The 20,710-nt window shown below is 46.8% G+C and overlaps 1 protein-coding gene across 1 annotated transcript; it reads right to left on the bottom strand.

Moving 5' to 3' along the window:
* Positions 1-217: 217 nt before the first annotated feature.
* On the bottom strand, positions 218-1,330 carry PRLHR (prolactin releasing hormone receptor). The gene has a single exon (XM_047826521.1). It carries the CDS (start codon positions 1,328-1,330, stop codon positions 218-220), a length of 1,113 nt encoding a protein of 370 aa, XP_047682477.1.
* Positions 1,331-20,710: the final 19,380 nt, after the last annotated feature.

Here is a 20,710-nt window from a genome sequence, read left to right on the forward strand (position 1 = left end):
TCAAGCAAAGCACAAGACTCCCTCCAAAGCCCACTCAACATTTTACAAAGACACAAGGACAAAGCAAGACAGCTGGACAAGGGGGCTAGGCTGGAAGTTTGGTCACCTATTGGATTTGCTCTGGCGCTGGGGATAAGCTCTCCAGTCCGGCCTCAGGTGGGCACCCTCGGAGACTAGTGGACATGGAGGTCCCCAGCCAAGGCCCGGTGCAGTGGCATCAGATGACCACGCTGACTGTCATGCTCTGGCCGTGGGGCACGATCTTGCGGGGCCAGGCAAGCAAGAGCTTGCGCAGCTCCTCACGGAAGCTGTCGTGCAGCCAGGCGTAAATAAAGGGGTTGTAGCAAGCTGAGCTCATGGCGAGCCAGTGGCAGAGCAGCTGCACTAACCCAAAGGCGTAAGGGTCGATGGCTTGCGGGTCGAGGTCCCGCAGCAGGTTGAAGACGTGCAGCGGCAGCCAGCACACGGCGAACACCACCACGACCACCACCAGCAGACAGAAGGTGCGGCGGCGGCGCGCACGGTCCCAGTCGGCCTGGTTCTGGGTCACGCAGCCTGGCACCACGCGGTTCCGAAGCTTCACCGACACCCGGACGTAAGACAGGAGGATGACCAGCAGGGGGAGCAGGTAGGTGACGAGAAGCAGCCCCCAAGCATAGAGCTGGCGCTGGCGCTCCTGAGACCCCCAGAATTCCTCGCAGAGGCGCACACGGTGCGGCTTGAGCTCGACGTGGTACGTGTGCATGGCGGCCGGCAGCGCCAGCACCGCGGACAGCGCCCAGATGGCCAGCACCGCATAAGCGCTGAGGCGCAGCGAGATGCGCCTGCGCAGCGGGTGCACGAGCACGACGTAGCGGTCCACCGCGATGGTGGTGAGAGTGAACACCGACACGTAGACGGTGACGGGCTGCAGGAAGAAGACAAGGTGGCACAGGCCGCCACCGAACACCCAGCCGCGTGGCTCGAAAGCGTAGGCCAGCGTGAGCGGCACGCAGGCAGTGCACATGAGCACGTCGGACAAGGCCAGGTTGCCGATGAGGAAGTTGGTCACGTTGTGCAGCCGACGCACTCGCGCGATCACCAACACCAGCAGGCAGTTGCCCACCAGCCCCACGACCACCACGATGCTGTAGAGCAGCACGATCAGCCCTTTCAGCTGATGCACCAGCTGCAGGCTTTGGAAAGGCGTGACAGCCTGAGCGCCTGGGCCAGTCACCGACCCATTGTCCGCTGAGGCCTCTGTGCTCTGGTTGGCAGGAGTTGAGGCCGCCGGTGGCAACCCAGAAACTAAGTCAGGGACCGGGGGACCCTGAGTCGGCAGTGAGGCCATAACCACCTGTCCAAAGAGAATCAAAGTCTGTCACTTCCCATTGTCCATCCACCCCCTCCCATTGTCCATCCACCCCTCCTACACCATTCGTGCCTCCCTCCCCCACCTCAATTACCCAAATACTCCCTTTAGAATAACTGGCCAAAATAAATCAACAACAACAATCAAAAGTGCGGTCATACCCCATGTAAAAATAAATCTATGCTAGGTCACATATGTACAGATTATTTAAACGCCTCCTACTCAATTTAGAGCCTTCGCGGTCCACGCAGGTCAGACCCTGGAGCACGGTCCTACCTGGCGAGTGGGGCTGGGCGGGCGGGAAAACGCTACGGGGAGGGAGGGGCCGAATCCCGGCTGTCCCCTAGCTGTCCTCAGCCCACGACGGCAATGCAGGCTTCTCGCTTCTCCGCGGGAGCTGAACGGATTCAGGAGTTCCCAGTGGGCTCGCAGTTTTTGAGAGGGACTGGGAGCGCCTCCCCTCCGCCCCGCCCCCCCCTCCAGCGCTCCCTTGTATGGAAAACGGGGGCGGAGCGCGCACCACCCGACTCGGTGCTTAGACAACTAGAGAGAAGGACAGTGGAGCGGGTGGAAACAGAAAAGGAACGAGGGGCCGACAAACCTGGGTCCGAGGCACGAGGGAGAATCTTGACTGCAGGAGCTTGCTGCGCCTGGGGAGAGTCCTGCTCTGGAGGAGGGTGAAGTGGACGAGGAGAGAGGAGCGGCGTCTAGCGCTAGGCTCGCGGGAGCTACGACCTGGTGTAGTTTCAACAGCGAAGGCGCAGGGGAAGAAGTGGAGTGAGGGATTGAGCAACACCACAGGATGTGAAGAGGTCCTTAAGAGCTGGATCCTGCTTAGAGTCTGGACTAGAGTGGGTAGAAGGTTCCTGCGGAGATTTAAATTTTAGAGCCTGAAAATGAAATTAAAAAACAAAATAAAACTTAAAGCCTGGATGGAGCTTGCCGCAGACCTTCCGGCCTTTGCCCTTCCCGGGACCCACTGAGCCCTTCCCTTAGACTGCGGCGCGGCGCGCCAGGAGAGCCGCGAATCCGGCCAAGCCGGAGAAAGAGTTCAGAACAGCGGACAGCTCCCGCGGCATGCTGCGGGGCGGCGCGTGGGTCCCCGGGAGAGGACGATTAAGGAGTTCCCGCCCCTCTCTGGGTGCAGCGCTTTCAGAGAAGGGACCTAGCCTGGTTCTAAGAGCCTCGCTGCCTGCTTCCTGGACCGGGGCTGCCGACTCTGAGAACAGTAGGGTGGAGGGGGGGCAGATAAACTGGGGTCTCTGGGGGTGGGAAGGTGGTGACGTGCTCCTGCTATGGGTCACCGACTTAGTGCCAATGACGACGCTTTTACCTCCCTAGGTCAGAAAATGCTGCCCTCATCCCAGTTACCCTACACAGGCACAGTTCAATACTTGGCCCCACAACCCCCCTACTCACCCTTTTTGCTCTTTCTTTCTCAGCTACCATGACTTACCCCTATCTGCCAGATTCTCCCAGGACAGTAAGTAGGCAAGTTCCTGAACTGGGGCCCTACCCTCTTCCTCCTTACATAAACACCCCCCAGGCCTCCTTACCTCATGTTAGGACTAAAAATAATACTGGTGATTGCAGGATTTCCACTAGGATAAAAAAGTAATGAACATTTGAGAAGCTTAAAAGTTACATAAAACCTTTAGTAGTATTAAGTCGTCATTGATATGCAAATTAACCTGGACCACAGTGGGGAGAGGGTCAAAGAAGGAGGCTTTGTAACCTCCCTCCTTTGAAGCTGTCTCATCCCCTCTTTGTCCCCTTTCTGGTAAGCTCTTGTCCTTTGTCCTCTAGCTGCAGATACCCCATTAGGCTGGAAAGAAGTAAAATCAGTACACCTTGCAAATTCAAGTGACTCACTCATACAGGAGGAAAAGTCAACATCGGAAGAAAAGCAATCAATTTTATGCAACTGTATCTATTCCAAACCCACACTCCCTGAGTTGTAATCAATTTAGCTAAAGCCAATATGATATGGGGAGAAAAAAAACTCAAAATGAAATGCAGTCTCTGCCTGCCTAATCCTTTATCTGGTAATGTTTCCCATCATGTTCACCAACAGGGGTTTATGCACCCAAGAGCAGAGGCACTCTTTTGCTTCAAAGTATCTTAAGAGGACAGGGCACCTGGATGGCTCAATTGGTTAAGCATCTGACTATCAGCTCAGGTTCATGATCTCACAGTTTGTGAGTTCAAGCCCCACGACAGGCTCTGTGCTGACAGCTCAGAGTCTGGAGTCTGCTTTGGATTCTGTGTCTCCCTCTCACTCTAGGCCCCTTTCCCACTTAAACTCTGTCTCTCTCTGTCTCTCAAAAATAAATAAACATCAAAGTATCTTAAGAGGAAACTGCAGTAATGAAGGTGAAAAAGGATTTGGGATGTAGTTAAACCCCATAACTAGAGCCATCGTTCTGGTAGATATCACTGATACATAATACTAAAAAATAATAAAAAGACAACCTTCACAACATTTGCATGCAAATGTCAGCATTTGAAAGTTCACCATTGGGACACCATCCAGACAAGAGAGTTGGTCATTTGCCCCATTCCAGATCAAATCTGGTAAGAGTTTTGGTCCTGTCAGTATTTGCAAGGTAAAAAAGAAGTAGACTAGAATAGCCCACTTTAAATCTTTATTCTCTCTGGTCTTCACTGGAATTAAGACTAGTCTCTCTCTCTCTCAGCCAGGACATCACAATTAAACCATACCTATGTTCAGAATTTCCTGTATTCACAGTGCTCCAGAAATCTGAGAGATCATCAATAAAAAACAATTTTGTAAGACAACTGGAGGAAAAATAACACTTCATATAGTAGATAGCAAATCACAGGATTTTATTACCTCTTCTTCCTTAAAAGCTTTGAATGGCCCATCAAAGGAAGGTGAGGCCTTTAGCATGGCATTTCCAATCAACATGCACCCTGTTCCTATTCTGATCCTTTTTTTTTTTTTTTTGGTCTGGCCTCCCACCTCTATCCAACTCTATGTATATGCAAGCCTAACTGGACGCTAACACGTTCTCACCATTCCTGTTCAATAATTCTCTCGGGGTTTGCTCCCCTTTCTTCAGAATGCTGGTTGCTTCATCTCCACTCAACTCCATATCCTTCATATCCCACAAGACCCAACTCTTAGATTAGCCTGTCCTGAAAGTCTTTTCCCTTTCGTGATCTTTCTGTCCTTTATTACTTTCTACCTTTGAAAGTGTTTTACCCCCTGCCTCCACCAGCCATGACTATAAACTCTTTATGGCTGCCTACAACATGCTGAGCCCAGCAGATACCCAATACCTGTTTCTTTTGATTGAACAGATAAAAATAGCCACTGTTTGTTGAGGGCCTTTCACATACCAGGCACTAGGTTAAGTACTCTGCATATATTGTCTCATTTGATCACCTCAAAACTATTATACCCATTTTATAGATGAGGAAACTGGCTCTTCAAGGCTAAGTAACTAACTGTAATGGCACAACTAATGAGCATTGAGGCTGGAACTTCAACTTAGATGCACCTGATCCTGGAGCCAAAGTCCTCCATTTCTGTACTTTACTGCCTCTGAATGAATGACAGATGTACCTGCACACACGGGAAATACAAGTAGATTCAAATGGGATTAAATAAATATAGGAACCCTTCCCCCACTGTGGTTTATTAAAGGAAGCTCTAACAAATGTGTTGCAACCCTAACCTTATTACGTTTAAGTTAAACAGATCTTTATGGCTCACCCCAAATGTCCCTTGCTCATACCCCATGTAGGAGACAAAACTCTGGGCTGCATGAACTTCAGGAGATGGTATTATGCTTTATGATGGCAGTAGGCAACTGGATACAGAAAACAGAAGACAGAGACAATAGAGATAAGGACTGCAGTTAGAATACTGGAAAACTTGGTTAAGGGATCTGAAAATTCATGCTGATACACTGCAGTTAGCCCAACCATAGGAGAAGCCACTAGAGATCTTTTTTTTTTAATAACTCATTGGGGAACAGCAATTTTTGACACTTGTCTAAGTCCAGGCAGTGACAGAATAGATGCTCCCCCAGAAATGAGTTTTCTCCCTTAAGCCTATCCTGTGTGTGTATTCCAAGAGGCAGGCTCCCACCGGCTCTTCAGGCTGAGCCATGCAGCAGATTGGAGGCCAACTCAGCACAGCAGGGCTGGCCTCCTACAAGAGACAAAAACCTGAGACAAGCAGTGTGAGAACTGACATGACATCATACAGTAAAGTGAAAAAAAAAACCCATATGTTTCCCTTAGATCACTTTGAGAAAGTGCCTTTCATCACAGACTCCAGACATACCAATTATCACTTCCAGTTTTTCACGCACACACTAGTCATCTTTAAGTTCTCCAACACAGCTTTGCCCAGAGTGGAGGCAAAGTTCTGACCAGGAACAGTCTTTCTTTGGCTGGGTTTTTCTTCTCAGCCTGTTCAAAATCAAAAGGGAGCCCCAAATAGTCTTGTGTCTTCTGCAGTGGCCTGTGGGGCACACATCTTGCTTCTGCCCTGTTTTAATCTGGGCTCCCCAGAAAAGGAGTGGATGAGTTCCCAGAGTAACAAGAGAAGTTGGGGTAGAGTAGGAAACTCTTCCCTGCCACCTGAAAAAAGAGAACGATGAAATCTGCTAATCAACAAATACCTGTGATATATCCACTGTGTGAGAAGGTGTGGACCAGGTGCCCCGAGTAACAGAGAGATGAGTAAGATATATTCCTGCCCTCAATGAGGTTGCAGTCTAGGGCAGAAATTAGCTAGGAACAGAGTTAGCTGGCTGAGAGAACTATGGAAACAATCCCACGTGCTACTCTAGGAAACTCAATCATAAACCTGAAAAAACCCTAATGAGGGCACTTGTTGGGATGAGCACTGGGTGTTAGATGTAAGTGATTAACCACTAAATTCTCCTCCTGAAAACAATATTACACTATATGTTAACTAACTAGAATTTAAATAAAAATTTGGAAATAAAATAAAACTGAAAAGCTCTGTGGCTTTAGGAAGTTAGCCACCTCTGAGACTTGATTTCCAGTTCTTTCCAGACTGTACATCTCATTGTAAAGCTGTGTCTTTACTTTAAAAAAAAAATAATGGTTTGTACATGATTTACCCACTCAACTAAAAAGAAGACCTTGACTTAGCAGCCAGGGTATTAAGAATCGAGAGAAGCACTGAAGTCCTCCATACAGATGGGCACACTTGTATCTATCCCTACACCCACCTCTGGACAAGTTTCTTTATTATCCAAACACTTAAAGAAATAAATGCAAAAGACATTTGCAGACAAACATAAAACTTTCCCCCCTACGGAAAAGGTGATCAACATATAAAATTGAAATAAAATATAAAAGGCTTCTCTAAGCAAAGCTTGTGCCACAGCAAACAAAGAGTTAATCTGCTTGCCCTTGGGGGGGTGGGGGGGGAGGTGCCTCAACCTTCCTGGTTTTCTTTAACCTCCTGGAGTGTGAAGCTGTACTGTTCCCCAAACAAGGCTCCCTCAGGAAAGAGCTGCCTGCCTGCGCTTTTACCTGCTACCAAAGTCCTAAAGCCCCACATCTAGAGGCTTCAGGAAAGAAGGACCTTCTGCTTTTCGTTTTAAACTGAAAACTCCCACCATTACCGAAAGAAAAGAATCTTTTGAAAGGACTCTAGGTTTCAAATAACGTTGCTACTGATAAAGTTCGTGGGTCAGTCTGAGTTCCTCTTTGCAAGCAATAGAACCAGGGCACCTGGATGGTTTATTCGGTTGAGCGTCCAGCTCTTGACTGAGGCTCAGGTCATGGTCTTAAGGTTCATGAGACCGAGGTCCCATGTTGGGCTCTGCACTGACAGTGCTTGGGACTATCTCTCTCCCTCTCTCTATGCCCCTCCCCTGCTCATGGTTTCTCTCTTTCTCAAAATAAATAAATAAACATGAAAAAAAGATTTAAAAACAATAGAACCCACTCTGGCTGGTGTAAGTAGAGAAGAATGGCAGCTAGCCCACAAAGCTGTTGGAAGGATTGGGCAATTCGCCTCAAGGCTAAGCTTCCCAAACCATCCCTGATGAGGAAACCTCCCCTGCATCCAGTTTTGCAGCCACTGTTTCTGTCTCCTCCACCAATGTCACTTCTGCATTAGGAACTCAATCTTGCAGCCATCGCCGTTCCCAAAAGCCAGGCACCTCTGTTGCACTCTGTCCAACAAATGGGGCCCCGTTTCCTCAGGTCATTCATTTTTTTAAAATTTTTTTTAATGTTTATTTATATTTGAGAGAGAGAGACAGAGCGTGAGTGGGGGAGGCGCAGAAAGAGGGAGACAATCTGAAGCAGGCTCTGGGCTCCAGGCTGTCAGCACAGAGCCCAATGTGGGACTTGAACTCACGAGCCCTGAGATCATTACCTGAGCCAAAGTCGGATGCTTAACCGACTGAACCGCCCAGGTGCCCAGGTCATTCATTTTTGAATGACCTCATTCAGGTGCATCAGAGTGGCAGAGCCAGGATCCCAAACCTGAGCTTTAATTGCAAAGCGTGCTGGGGATTTGTGTTCTGACCTCCACATTGGGAAGATAACGAGGAATTTCTCCAAATACAAGCAGATGATGGTAACCATAAGTTATGACAAATGCTCATCATCCTCTGTTATCAGTCTTTCATAGCAATGATACTGATTTTAAAGACCAAAAGCTATGAGGAGACCCCTATGATCTCTTAATTCCCTGCCCTGATTCTTCAACATTTTGAATGAGAATGTCAAGAGAAACGTGACAGAATTAAGGTTGTATTATGAATATGTTATATTAACTTAGCTTACCCTAATAAATGTAATTAACTGTGCTCCTCTTTATGAAAAACAAAACCCCAAATAAAACTAGTTTCCAAAATATAAGAAATACAGCAACACCTATACCAACGTTTCTCACTTCGGCACTATTGGATCAGGTAATTCTGTGTCATGGGGGGACTGTCTTGGGCATTGTAGAATGTTTAGCAACATCCCTGAACTCTACCTCTAGAAGGTGGGGCACACATACCCAATTGTGACAACCAAAAATGTCTCTAGACATTGCCAATACCTACCAGGGGAAGGGATAAGGGACAAAATCATCCCTATTAAGAACCAGTGACTCACACCAATACAGCACTTTTAAAGTACGCAAAGCACTCTCCTTAGAAGGGCCGCCAGCCTTCATGGCCAACTCTCTTCAGACACCTTGACCCCAGAATTGCATTGGAAAACATTTTATTTCCCATATTGTCCTCTCACTACTTTCTGAAATAGCGACAGGGCAAAAAGAGAAAGATGATATTTAAGAGGGAAAAAATAAACAGCCCTAAGATAAGGAAAGCCCAAGATGTTTGCCAATGGAGGAAAGAACTGGTTCCAAAGCCCACATAAGGAATAGCATAGGACTCTGGGGTTTGTAAAATAGTTATACCTCTGTTAAATGTGAATTGCTGGGCAAAATTCCTTATCCTGGAAGAAGCCCAACTTTGAAAACAAATTGATCAATCTTTGAAAAGAAATTATCAGTTAAGAAATTGATAATAATTCCCACCTCTGGAAGATGTGGAGAAGATCCAACATGAGTGAAAGTACTGGTACGTAGCCAGAGCACACAGTAATGGTGGCTACTCTTGGATCATTCTTTGTCCTGTCTGATGTCACTTCCTCTTGTCAAGAGGGGGCTCTTTCTAGGAGATATTTCCAAACTCTTCCACTTGAATGTTACTCCAAAAGATAGTCCTTTGTGAGAAGAATTTTCTCCTTCCCCTCCTAAATGCTTTCCTTCATTTCATCATTGTTTATGCGAAACATCATTGTTTCCCATCATTGGGAACGCAAAGCCCAGGGCAAGATATTGTAAGGAGAGCCAAAGACAAGAAGAAGAAGAGGAAGAGGAAGAAGAAGAAGAAGGAGGAGGAGGAGAAGGAGGAGGAGAAGAAGGAGAACATTATTGTCTAAAAATCTGCAGTGTAGTAAGAAAGAAATCACTGAGATGTATGACCATGGTCAATGCCACTACCACCACCGCTGTGAAAGACAGACATTAATGCTTACTGGGAAATTTGCTAATTGGCTTTAGTAAATTTGAATGGTGTTAACCCTTATAGATCATATTTATTTTTAAGCACAAGAGTCTTTAAAGTGTTCATAGCATTTTTTTACCCCACCGTATCAACATTGCACGTTACTTAAATATGTTCCCCTTCCTACGTTTATGTGAATCGTACACAACTTCAGGCCCATTACGAATGTCTATGAGTTAAGTGCTCAGGTGGCAGGAAATGAACAAGAATTCGGGGCTCATGTCTTTCCAATCACCAAAATGCTCTGCAGGCTGTAGCTTTGTGTCAGGAATCCATTGCCCTCTTTCCCCGGCCATTCCTTGGGGTCATTTCTTTCCAGAGGAGGGCCACCAGCACTCCTGGAGTAACCAGGAGAAAATGCTTCCTGGCACAATTCCTTCTTCTTCTTTGCTGATTGTCTCATTTTGAAATGCAGTCTTTAACAGTATCCCAAGTGTTGCATGAAGGACGCTGACAGTGCAGCCCGGTTTTGGTGCAATTGTGCAGGCCTGGGGGGATCCAGGTTGGCTGAGTTGCTGGCTCCCTGGCAACATTCTACAATAGCTCTATCCCTTGCCCTTGACTTATCTGGGGGTTCTCATCGCCGACGGCCTCACTGCAACATTCCTGGACCTCACTGCATTCCTAAAGTTCCAGGACCCAGCCAGGTCACCTTCTCTGGTGACACTCTGTACAAAGAACCCATAAAAGACACAAGACTTGACTGACTTGTCATATTCAAGATCTCAGCACTAAATTTACTTTTTAACTTTTGATTAGACTTTTATCAATACTTTAGGCATGAGCAGCATGGATCACGGATGGTGTATCTCAGCTTCGTCTGGGAGGAGTAGAAAATATATACAAATACAAAAATAGATAAACACAGAGACCAAAATAAAGCACTTGAAAGCCATTTTTATTACATCCTTTGGGAAAGGCAGAGACAAGGCAATTTGCTTTCCCATTTTGATTCCAACCCGGCTTCATTATCAGCTAGAAATGGCTTTTATGGCAAAAATTGTCTTGCATCTGCATTGTGCCATTTAGCAGTGAAGGGCTCTTTCTAGTCACATTTAGATGGGAACCTTGACCTTGCAGAAGCCCCTCATTTGGGTTTCCATTAATATATGTCTCCTGACAAAACTCAGTAATGAACCCAAACCACATCTCATTACGTCCGTCTCTGAATTATTATGTAGACACATCTAAGTTCATTCTAGTGTCACTATCTAGGGTGAGGGGCCCTTTCCTATTTTTTTTAGGCCAAGTGCAGAACTGGAGTGGTCCTCACAGTGTTTTCAAGTGCATTATACATGTGTGTGCACACACACACACATGACATTCAGAGATGGTAGTCTGGCAGTTAGAATGTCTGGGATGGTGTGTCCTCCCAGTGTCTCATCTTTGTCACCAGGGAAAAAGCCCTGGCTCTCTTTGAGAAGATCACGAGCAGTATCCCTGCAAAGGGTGAATAGCAAAAATGCATTACTCTCCTCCCAGTGGGACACAAAGACCACCTTCATCAGAATCAACTCTGGTGCTTATTTAAAATGCAGATTTTCAGATCACAAGACAGACCCATTAAATCAGAATTACTGATGGTGAGACCTGGAAAAATGAGTTTTTCACAAGCACTGCAGACTACTCTGATGTACGCTCAGGTGTGAGTGGCCTATAGTCTGCCATTAGGTAGTGAATCTATATAATCCTGGCTGCCTACTTCCCCAATGTTATTGGGATACCAGCCAAGGGGGCACAAAGCAGCTGCCAGGGGAGCCCAGCAGTGGATTTCAGCCCTCCCTTTCTCCTTACATGACAGATAATGGAAGATAAGTGTATTGTGCCAGCTTTCCCTATAGTTTATCTTTTTCAAGTTGTTTTTAATGACATCAGTAGCATATGCACACATTCTCCTGTTTAATAGAAATGAAACATAAGCCTGACGTCCCCTTGACCTCAACCCCAGTCCCTTCCTCAGAGGTTACACATGGTCTTTCCTGTGCATTTATATGAATGTATCTGAACCCACGGAAAAGAAATATTGGTAGACATTTAGGTTGTTTGCAACTTTTTTGTTATAACAAACCTCAGTATGATAAAGATGTTCCAGATGTTGGTCAAAGAATACAAACTTTCAGTTATAAGAAAAATAAATTCTGAGGAGCTAATATTTGGTAGAGTGATTATAGTTAATAATACTAAAGTAAGGGGTGCCTGGGTGGCTCAACTGGTTAAGCATCCAATTCTTGATTTCAGCTCAGGTCAAGATCTCATGATTCCTGGGCTCGAGCCCCAAATCAGTCTCTGTGCTGACAGCATGGAGCCTGCTTGGGATTCTCTTTCTCTCTTTGCCCCTCCTCTGCTTGCATGCTCTCTCTCTCAAAATAAATAACCTTAAAAAATACTAAAGTAATATTAAAGTATATAATACTAAAGTATAATATATTTTAAAGTTGGGAAGAGGGTAAATGTTCACAAAAAAGAAATGGTAATTATGTGATGTGAGAAAGGGATTAGCTAATGTTATGATGGTCATCATTTTGCAATATGTAAGATTATCAGATCAACTCATTGTACACTTTAAATTTACACAACGTTATATGTCAATGATACCTCAATAAAGCTGGAAAAAAATTCCATATGTTAAAATTTGGATTGAAAGTAAAGCATAATATCAGTGATGATGTTTCTAGCTGCCCAAAATATTCTTATACAGCTCTGTATTCATTATTTATTTTGTAAAAACTCAGAATTCAAATTCAGACAAATAAAAATCAAATCAAGTGAACTTGTTCCCATATTCCTCCTTGGGGAGAATTCTCCTGGAGCTATTCAGCAAAAGGAAATTTATAAGACATAAGACATGACCCAATTCACACTGACCACCAGCACTGCATGAGACTCTCTTTTGCTTAATGAATTTTAAGAGCTTGTTATATACAGCATGAGTTCTTATAATGCTCAGATAAGTATGGAAAAGAAATGCATCATTCTTCATGATGCCGGGAATACCCCCACATCCCCTCAACTAATGGCTAATAAAATGTCTAAGGCAAAATCTAAGTTACTGGACCCCAGGATCAGGTGGAGTTCATAGGACAGGCTGGGACCATCACCAGCCAGGCTCTTGTAGGAGTGAGCTAGGACAAGGAGTGACCTGCCTGAAGAGGTCTAACAAGGACACTAACATTCCCAGCCTATGAATCAGGACCCCCCGGGTGTGAACTCCCACATTGCCAATTGTCTGTACCACGAAGGGCAAGCCCTATCCAACTCAGGATCTCTGTGTCCTCATCTGAGAAGCAGGTCTGGGGGACACCTGGGTGGCTCAGTCGGTTGAGCGTCTGACTTCAGCTCAGGTCATGATCTTGCAGTTCATGAGTTCAAGCCCCACATCAGGCTTTGTGCTGACAGACTGTCAGCACAGATTCTGCTTCAGATCCTCTGTTCCCCTCTCTCTGCCCCTCCCCTGCTTGCACTCTCCCCAAAATAAAAATAAATATTTTTTAAAAAAGGAAGAAAAGGAAATCAGGTTTGGGCAGGAGACCTAGACAATTCTGAAGGTCTCCATAGGCTCTCATAATCCAGAAGTCCAAGATGGCGGCCCCAGATAGTCAACTATCCACATACCTGGATGACATCACCACCTGTCCACACACCTGCATGACACCATTTGTGTCCAGTTCCACCTTCATGAAAGGTTATCCACCTTTTATCTGACATACTTGGACATCCTTCACAGCCACACCTTAGCTTTTCTCACCCCAGGTCTGACCTTCCGGCAAGTCTAGGTAATAACCCTGAGCTCTTGGATTCACACTTTCACTGAGGAAGAATCCCTGGGGGAAACAGTTTAGTCCCTGGGTGCTCCTCAGGACATTTCAGCTCTCAAGCTGTTAGCATCATGAGGAAAGTCAGCCTGCATAATTGTTGGTGGGCTTCAGAGTTTAGTAAGTTGCATTTTGTTCGATTCCTTTGATTTACCACATCCAATAAACACAGTTACTCGTTCTCACTCTGCAGGCACTTTCCGGACAGGAAAAGGCCCCGCTGGTTACCGCGATGCTTGTACACGCAAGATTTAAAAAGTTGTAATGGTCTGTCTCCGTCTACTGTTCCCCAGCTACTTCCCTTTGGTATCACAAATCCCAAAAACAAAATTGAAGGAGGCAGAGGGGTGTTTCCCCCCTACATTAAACCCACAAAATTAAACATAGCTAGAGAGCAACCTGAGATATTTCTCTCTTTTTTTTAATGTTTATTTTTGAGAAAGAGACAGAGAGAGCCAGGGAGGGGCAGAGAGGGAGACAGAGATTCCAAAGCAGGCTCTGTGCTGACAGCAGAGAGCCCCATACAGTGGCTTGAACCCACCGTGAGATCATGATCTAAGCCAAAGAAGTAGAAGCCAGACGCTTAGCCTACTGAGCCACCCAGGCACCCAACCTGGAACATTTCTTACGCAAGTATCTTCATTAACAAAAGAAAAGAAAACACCTGAGACATAAGGCAATAAGGGTTTTGTTTTTGTTTTTGTTTTTAGGAATTATCCAGCCAGGCATAAACATTCAAGCAGCTGACAATCCTGGGAAACTACTGGATAGGACTTAAGAGCTTCCTGCTTTCATTTCTTCGTTTTATTTTTTCAGCTCTCTTCACTGGCTGATGGAAAATGGGTGTAAATATTTCAGGGGCTTGCTCCTGCAGGCATGGTCTGTGGGCTGGTGGCATCAGCATCACCCATGCGATCGGGACGTGTGTTAGAACCTCAGGCCCTGCCTTTTCATACTGTCTCAGGTGACTGGTGTGCACAGCCCACTTTGAGAAGTGCTGTGCTAGAAGCTTCTCCCTCTCGCCTTCCATGAGTGCTCAGAATCGCACCCCTCACTGTGCACCTGGGCAGACACACACCAGCAGCGTTTAAGAAAACCCCTCTGCGGAGCTCAGGCCAAAATTCAGGTTCTGAAAAACCCTGAAATCCTGTAGTCTACCCAGACCTCGTCCTGGTCTTTCTAGTGGAAATGCCTTATACCACGTGCAGACCCCACACCCCGTTTTGTTCACCAAAGCCCCCCACCACGTTCCTGCTCCCCCCAGCACAGGCCCACACGTGCGTGCACATGTGTGTATGTGTGTGAGAGCATGTGTGAAAGTCAGGTGGGGACTTAGCCATACTTCTCCCATCATGGCAATTATCGTCTGTCTGAGCAAGGCCCCTCTCCTGTAAATATTTATTTTTTCCCCCCTTATCTCCTTCTGTAGGCAATTATCCTAAAGATTTCACATACGTATCCTTGAATATACAGACAAATCCTTCAAATGAGTGCTGTGGGCTTGAAGGAAGGCTTAATTTACATAAATATTATTGTGCCATAAATCTTGTTCTGGGGACTCATTTTTTTTCATTCCATACTAGCTTCCAGGGCGCCTGGGTGGCTCAGTCAGTTAAATGTCCAACTCTTGATTTTGGCTCCTGTCATGATGTCACGTTTCTTCGGTTCGAGCCCCACATGGGGTTCTGCGCTGACAGCATAGAGCCTGCTTGGGATTCTCTGTCTCCTTCTCTCCCTCTCTCTGCACCCCCCCCCCACTTCCCCGTTGATGAGCACTCTCCCCCTCTTTCTCTCTCTCTCAAAATAAATAAACAAAAACTAGCGTTTAAGGTCCAGTTGATGCCAGAAGGAAAGCATCAGAACTCCCAGGAAACACGTTCCCAGCCCTTTGGGTCCATGGCAGGACCCAGGGGTAAGACCTCCCTCCTCTGCCCACAGCCCACAGGGCCGTCCCTTGCTGCTGGGAGGCTGGGAATGCAACACGTAGCCCGCCGACATGCTGTTCCTTATCAAAGGAGCCGGAGCCGTCCTGTGACAGCTGACAGTCTGTCACGCTGCACTTCTCCTAAGCTGGTGGGCAGGCTGTGCTTTGTGGCCCTGATTGCACTTCCATCTTCCTGCTAAGGATGCCCAGCGCCCCCTCTGTGGCTGACTCCTGGGAGTGCATGTGCAAGTGACCCCTACCTGCATGCAAGAGGCTCTCTTGTCTTCGTTGTGTCTCTAGTCTTCTCTATCTTCTCTCTGATTTCCTTACTTCCCGAATTTCTTTTTTTTTTTTAATGTTTATTTTTGAGAGAGAGAGACAGTGAGCAGGGGAGGAGCAGAGAGAGGGAGACACAGAATCCAAAGCAGGCTCCTGGCTCTGAGCTGTCAGCATAGAGCCCGACGCGGGGCTCAAACCCACGAAAAGTGAGATCATGACCTGAGCCGAAGTCTGCCGCTCAACTGACTGAGCCACCCAGGCGCCCCCTCACTTCCTCAATTTCTGTGCGATAGGAAAACAATTTGTTATTTGTAACCCATCTGTATTCTAAGGGGAGAGGCTCCCCCAAAGAATCCTTTGTTTGCTGAAAGGGAGAAAAAAGAGATTGAAATTGGCCTGTCTGGGGAATAGGACGGAGGCATGGCAGATGGACAAAGTAGTCGTGGGGAACACAAAACAAAACAAGTATCTTGAGGGAAGGTTGATGTAGCTTTGCTGTTGTATGAGGTAACCTCTCTTCTACCTCCCGTCAAACCTTCGGGAAACCCTAAACTTTTCACCAGAGCATTTGGCATTTGATAGTGGGGGGAGTGAGGACGGGATCCCAAAATTGCAGTCTGGCACCCAGCTGGCCACGGGGTGAGAGCCGATGCTGTCCCTGGGGTCTCGGTCATTTGAGGTCGAAATGCCATGTGTCATCACCAGCCTTGAATTTTCTGGTTCGGGGCGGTGGGGGTCTCAGCTGCTGAGAACGAGGTACTGATGGGTACTGGTGGGTCACTGGCTTCACCTAACTGCTCAGCAGCTGCAAAACCCATCCAGGGCACCGGGCCCTGCCCAGAGGAGCCTGGCGTGATACACAACCCCACAAATCGAGGCCAAAAGCAGTTTTTACAGGCGAGGAGACTGAGACCAGGCTGAATGACAGGCCAAGTCCCCCCGCTATTCAGGGGTGCGACAAAGCCATGGCTCCAGTGCCCTGAAACTCACACCCCATGCTTTCTCCTCTAGTTGCTGGGTGTTTCTGTGACGCCAGTGACCCCCTGGAAGAGTAACAGCTTCCACCTGGTTTCCCACCCCTTGATGACACGTCTCTTCTATTCATTCAAAATAGCATTCCCCGCTGGTTGTGCGCCCACAATAGGAAAACTAGAGAAAAGAGCTATTATGCAGAGGCCGGCTTTGGCTAGGCTGTGCCCACTCCCGGTGGGTAAGAGCATCCTCAATCATGTTTATCTTTGAAAATCCTGCTTCGTTTCTAAAACCAAGAAAAAATTGGACACTTCTCTCCATTTCGAGTCCACACTGATCTCTCTTCCACTTCCCAGCCCCTCCCACGCCTGCTCCCACCCCACCCCACCCCTGCCGCCCCGCCATCCTGGGTGCGGGCTCTCTCTCGCGTTTAGTGCTGCCTCCTTCTAACGGTTTTATTTGTGTGGCTGATTGTCCCCGTGAGACCAGCCAGGGACGGTGATTTATCCTGCTCCTGTTCCCCACAGTATTCTGTAAGTTCTGGTTAAATTAAATCCAGATGAAGTCAACTTGACAATTTCCAGATTTAGCCGAAGTGGCTGTGAGCAGGAGGGCACCCTTGAGACACGAAATAGGTTCTAGTCAGTTGGGATGTGTCAAGAAAAAAAAGCTTTCCTCGGAGACAGAGTGAGACGGTTATGTTTCTGCTTTATAAATTCAACCTTTGCCTTTTTCCTTCCATTCCTTGAAGGCAAAGCATTGATTTTACAAGAGAAGGGATTGATTTGTACAATGTTCATTCACCTTCCTCCTTTTCGCTGAAAACGGCCTTTGAACCAAAGCAGACACCACTGGGGAGGAGTTCAACGTGAAGCAGAGGGCAGACGGGCTTTGGTGACTCTAAGATGTTAGGAGGGTGGGATTGTCCCTGGGCCGTGCGGTGAGAGGGCTTGCGGATGACAGGTGTCTCCACCCTCCTCAGCCTGGCTCCCTCCCTGCCATCCCAGGAGTCCCGAGACAAGCAGCATTAATGCAGCACATCCTCTGAATTAATTCCAAGAGGGTAACTCGTATTGCCTGCTGCATAAGCCTTTGCCTGCCCTGGTTAATTATTCCTGGGCCCCAGGAGCTCTGGTGTCCAGACCAGCCATCCCTAAGCTCAGGGGTTCAAGGTTACAAACTCCAAAGATCCAAGTCTGGGCACAGGTCTGGGCCAGAATCCAGAGACGGGAGCAGGGGAAATGGGAAAATACTCCCACTGCATGCCCGCCTCCAAAAATGACAACTGCTCTGAAAAGTTGAAGTCTCCTGGGAGACACGCGGCAGGCATGTGAGGACAGCTAAGGAGAGGAATTTCCACTTGGGAATAAGTTTGTAGAGGTTGGCACACAAGCTCGAGGAAGCGTTGTAATAAGTGAGTGGGTGCCCAGAGGTGGTCATCTGGAAGGCCTCATGGAGGAGGGAGTAGAGACCTTTCAAAACCACTTCCTGTTTGGGGGTAGGGTCCATAGCGGAAGCAGAGTGCCAGGGGGGTTGAAGACATGGGCTCAAATGTTCTAAACCTTCCTGGCTGTGTGATGCTGGGTGAGTCACCCTACCTCTCTGAGTCTGTTTCCTCTTCCATAAAATCCGTGTCAGAGCAGCCCTTAACTTTCTAGCGCTCTGGTGAGTCTAGATGAGATACCGAGTAAAGGGCTCCATGGAGGTCTTTGCACATGGTTAGTGCTCAGTAAATGTTCGGGATAGTATCAGCCCTTTGGAGCCATTCTTGGTGCTCATTCATTGTTTCATTTCTATCTCACAGTAGCCTTGAGAAGCAGATGAGATCGTTGTGCCCATTTTCAAGACTTGGAAGCTGAGGCTCAGAGGGACTGAATGATTTCCTGAAAATGCCATCACCGGAGGGGCAGAGCCTGGCTACACACGGGGTCCATCCGCCTCCTTGCCGCACTGTTCCATGTGAGAACAGGACATCAGGGCAGCGAGTGTTCCTAAGAACACCAAGAAGCTTCTAAGCTTGCAAAGCAGTTCGCCCAGAACAAACAGAGTCACTCATTTTATTCCTTCATAAAACAGAGAGGGCAACTGCTCTTATGCTATACAGCTTGGGGTTAAGAGTGGAGAGTATGAGCCAGACTGCTGGGTTCATCTCTAGGCTCCACCACAGATTAGGTGTCTGGCTGTGGGCCATTACTTAATCTCTAGGTGGCCTCAGTTTTCCTCTCTCTAGAATGGACACAGTAATCTGTGTACCTACCTCATAAGACCGGATGACTTCAGTGCTGGGAATAGCACCCGGCACAGAGTTAGCTCTCGGGGAACAGTAGCTGTGACAACCCACGTTGCACAGGTGGGAACCTGAGTGCTGGAGGGGCAGAGGCCGGAAGCTCAGTTTCTAGGATTCTTCCCATCCCCCCTTGAGGGCCTGGCCCATCTGTTCCAGACTAGATCCACCAGCTGGAGCATGTCAGCCCCTGCGCCAGCCGCCTGCCCAAATGAACAGCCACCTCCCTCTCACTGAATCCATGCATAATGCCGCCTATTATCGCGGGATTCTTTTGAAAATATTAAATAGATGTATTTTCTATTTCCTGAAGCTTTGTCGCTTTTTAGCCCCAATCAGGGATTTTAAGCCCCAAGGGTAAAGAGCCATGTAATCATGACAGAGATTTTATCGGTATTTAAAGGCTAATTTTGACGTGTGCCTTGAGCAAGGAAAGTCAGAATGAAATAAGCAGGTGGAAAGCGCTTGCAGATTCTAGACCAGGAAGGGAAATGCTTTCAAGTTCAGGTGAAAACACTGTCTGAAAACATAATGTGCTTTTTCCCACCCCCTGCGATTAAATAAAAATCTAATTAAGTCACAGAGTTTGCCATGGAGAACTCCAATGAAGGCACGATGTGATTTAATAAACAGGAAAATGCTCAAACGCGGTGATCACACACGCACACAGATTCAAGCCGTCAAGACCTGGTGTTGCCAGGATGTACATAAAACTGGCAGCAAGCACCATCCACGCATTTTAGAACTGTTGCCAAACTACGTAAGGGTACCTGATGCTTCCCAAACAATTTTAAAACATCACAGTATAAACTCTCATCTTCAAATGATGTCAGATTTCAAATCTTTTCTTCCCACTCCAAGATAAGGGCTTGGAAAACAACAACGAAGGCTGTTAGTTTTCACAGGTGGCATGTCTAGGGTGGAGAATCTTTTCCCCGAGACAGAGGCGAGTGATGTGGAAAAGGTGCGGTGGGGTTACCCGGCTGTGAGCTCAGCCCGAGCTCACGGTGATGGGCAGTCATTAAGAAAATGAACACATATTTAAACAGCATTAATAATCATGATGATGATGATTGACAGAAGCATAGGGCATGAGTTCAAAGAAATGACTCTCTGATTATTTCACTTACGTACTTAAGGCTCAGCCTGACCTGGGGCCAGTCTGGAAGAAAGATGTGGGCACACTAGTGTGTATATGACAAGAAGGTGTGCAAACTGATGGGAACCTACAGGCCACATCTAGGAGGAAACGTGGAAGGCACTGAGGCTGTTTAGGTTAAAGAAACCAAAGAAGAGTAATTAGCAAGACCTAGGGGCAGAGCGGGAGAGGCCGAGGGCTCCAGAAAATGGACTCGTAAGATTGTCTTGAAGACGAAGTTTCCAACAAATACATTCTTCATTAATATATTTTTACTCCTGAGAATATAGCAAGTAGAATCCTTTATATGCAAAAAATATTCTTGGTGCATATATTTTCCTTGAATATGTTTTTTAATGAGTTCATTAGAGTCAATGAATATATCATCTTAAGGCTATAGCCTTATGAACATGTTCTTATAAATATATTCATGCCGCCTCCTCTTCCTGTCTTTTCCTCTGGGACCCCCACCTCTCTACTCCTCATCATTAGTCTCTGTTCTACAGCCTGTGGCTTCGACAACAGGGAGCAGGGGCAAAGACGCACTGAATTTCCTTAAAATATCTCTACGAAGACAAAGGGAAACCAGTAAGTTAAAACTATCTGGTTTTCTTTAATTTTTTACTTAATTTTTTTTTAGTCAATGTGGTGAATTGACAATGGGTAGCCGCAAATTGATCTTCTGTGAATTAGCCTGGTGGCGGGTTTGGAAAGCTGTGAGTTTTAGCTGGCTGCAAGTCAGGTATGAACTCACCATGCTAGTCTGTATCAGGGTGATTAGAAATAACACTGGCTAATAATAATAAGAAAGCTCTACCTATTCAGAACAGTATTAATGATAATGACCCTTCCCTTTGACCAAGGTT

Source organism: Prionailurus viverrinus, chromosome D2 (genome assembly GCF_022837055.1).
Source record: "Prionailurus viverrinus isolate Anna chromosome D2, UM_Priviv_1.0, whole genome shotgun sequence".
NCBI classification, from domain to species: Eukaryota; Metazoa; Chordata; class Mammalia; order Carnivora; family Felidae; genus Prionailurus; species Prionailurus viverrinus.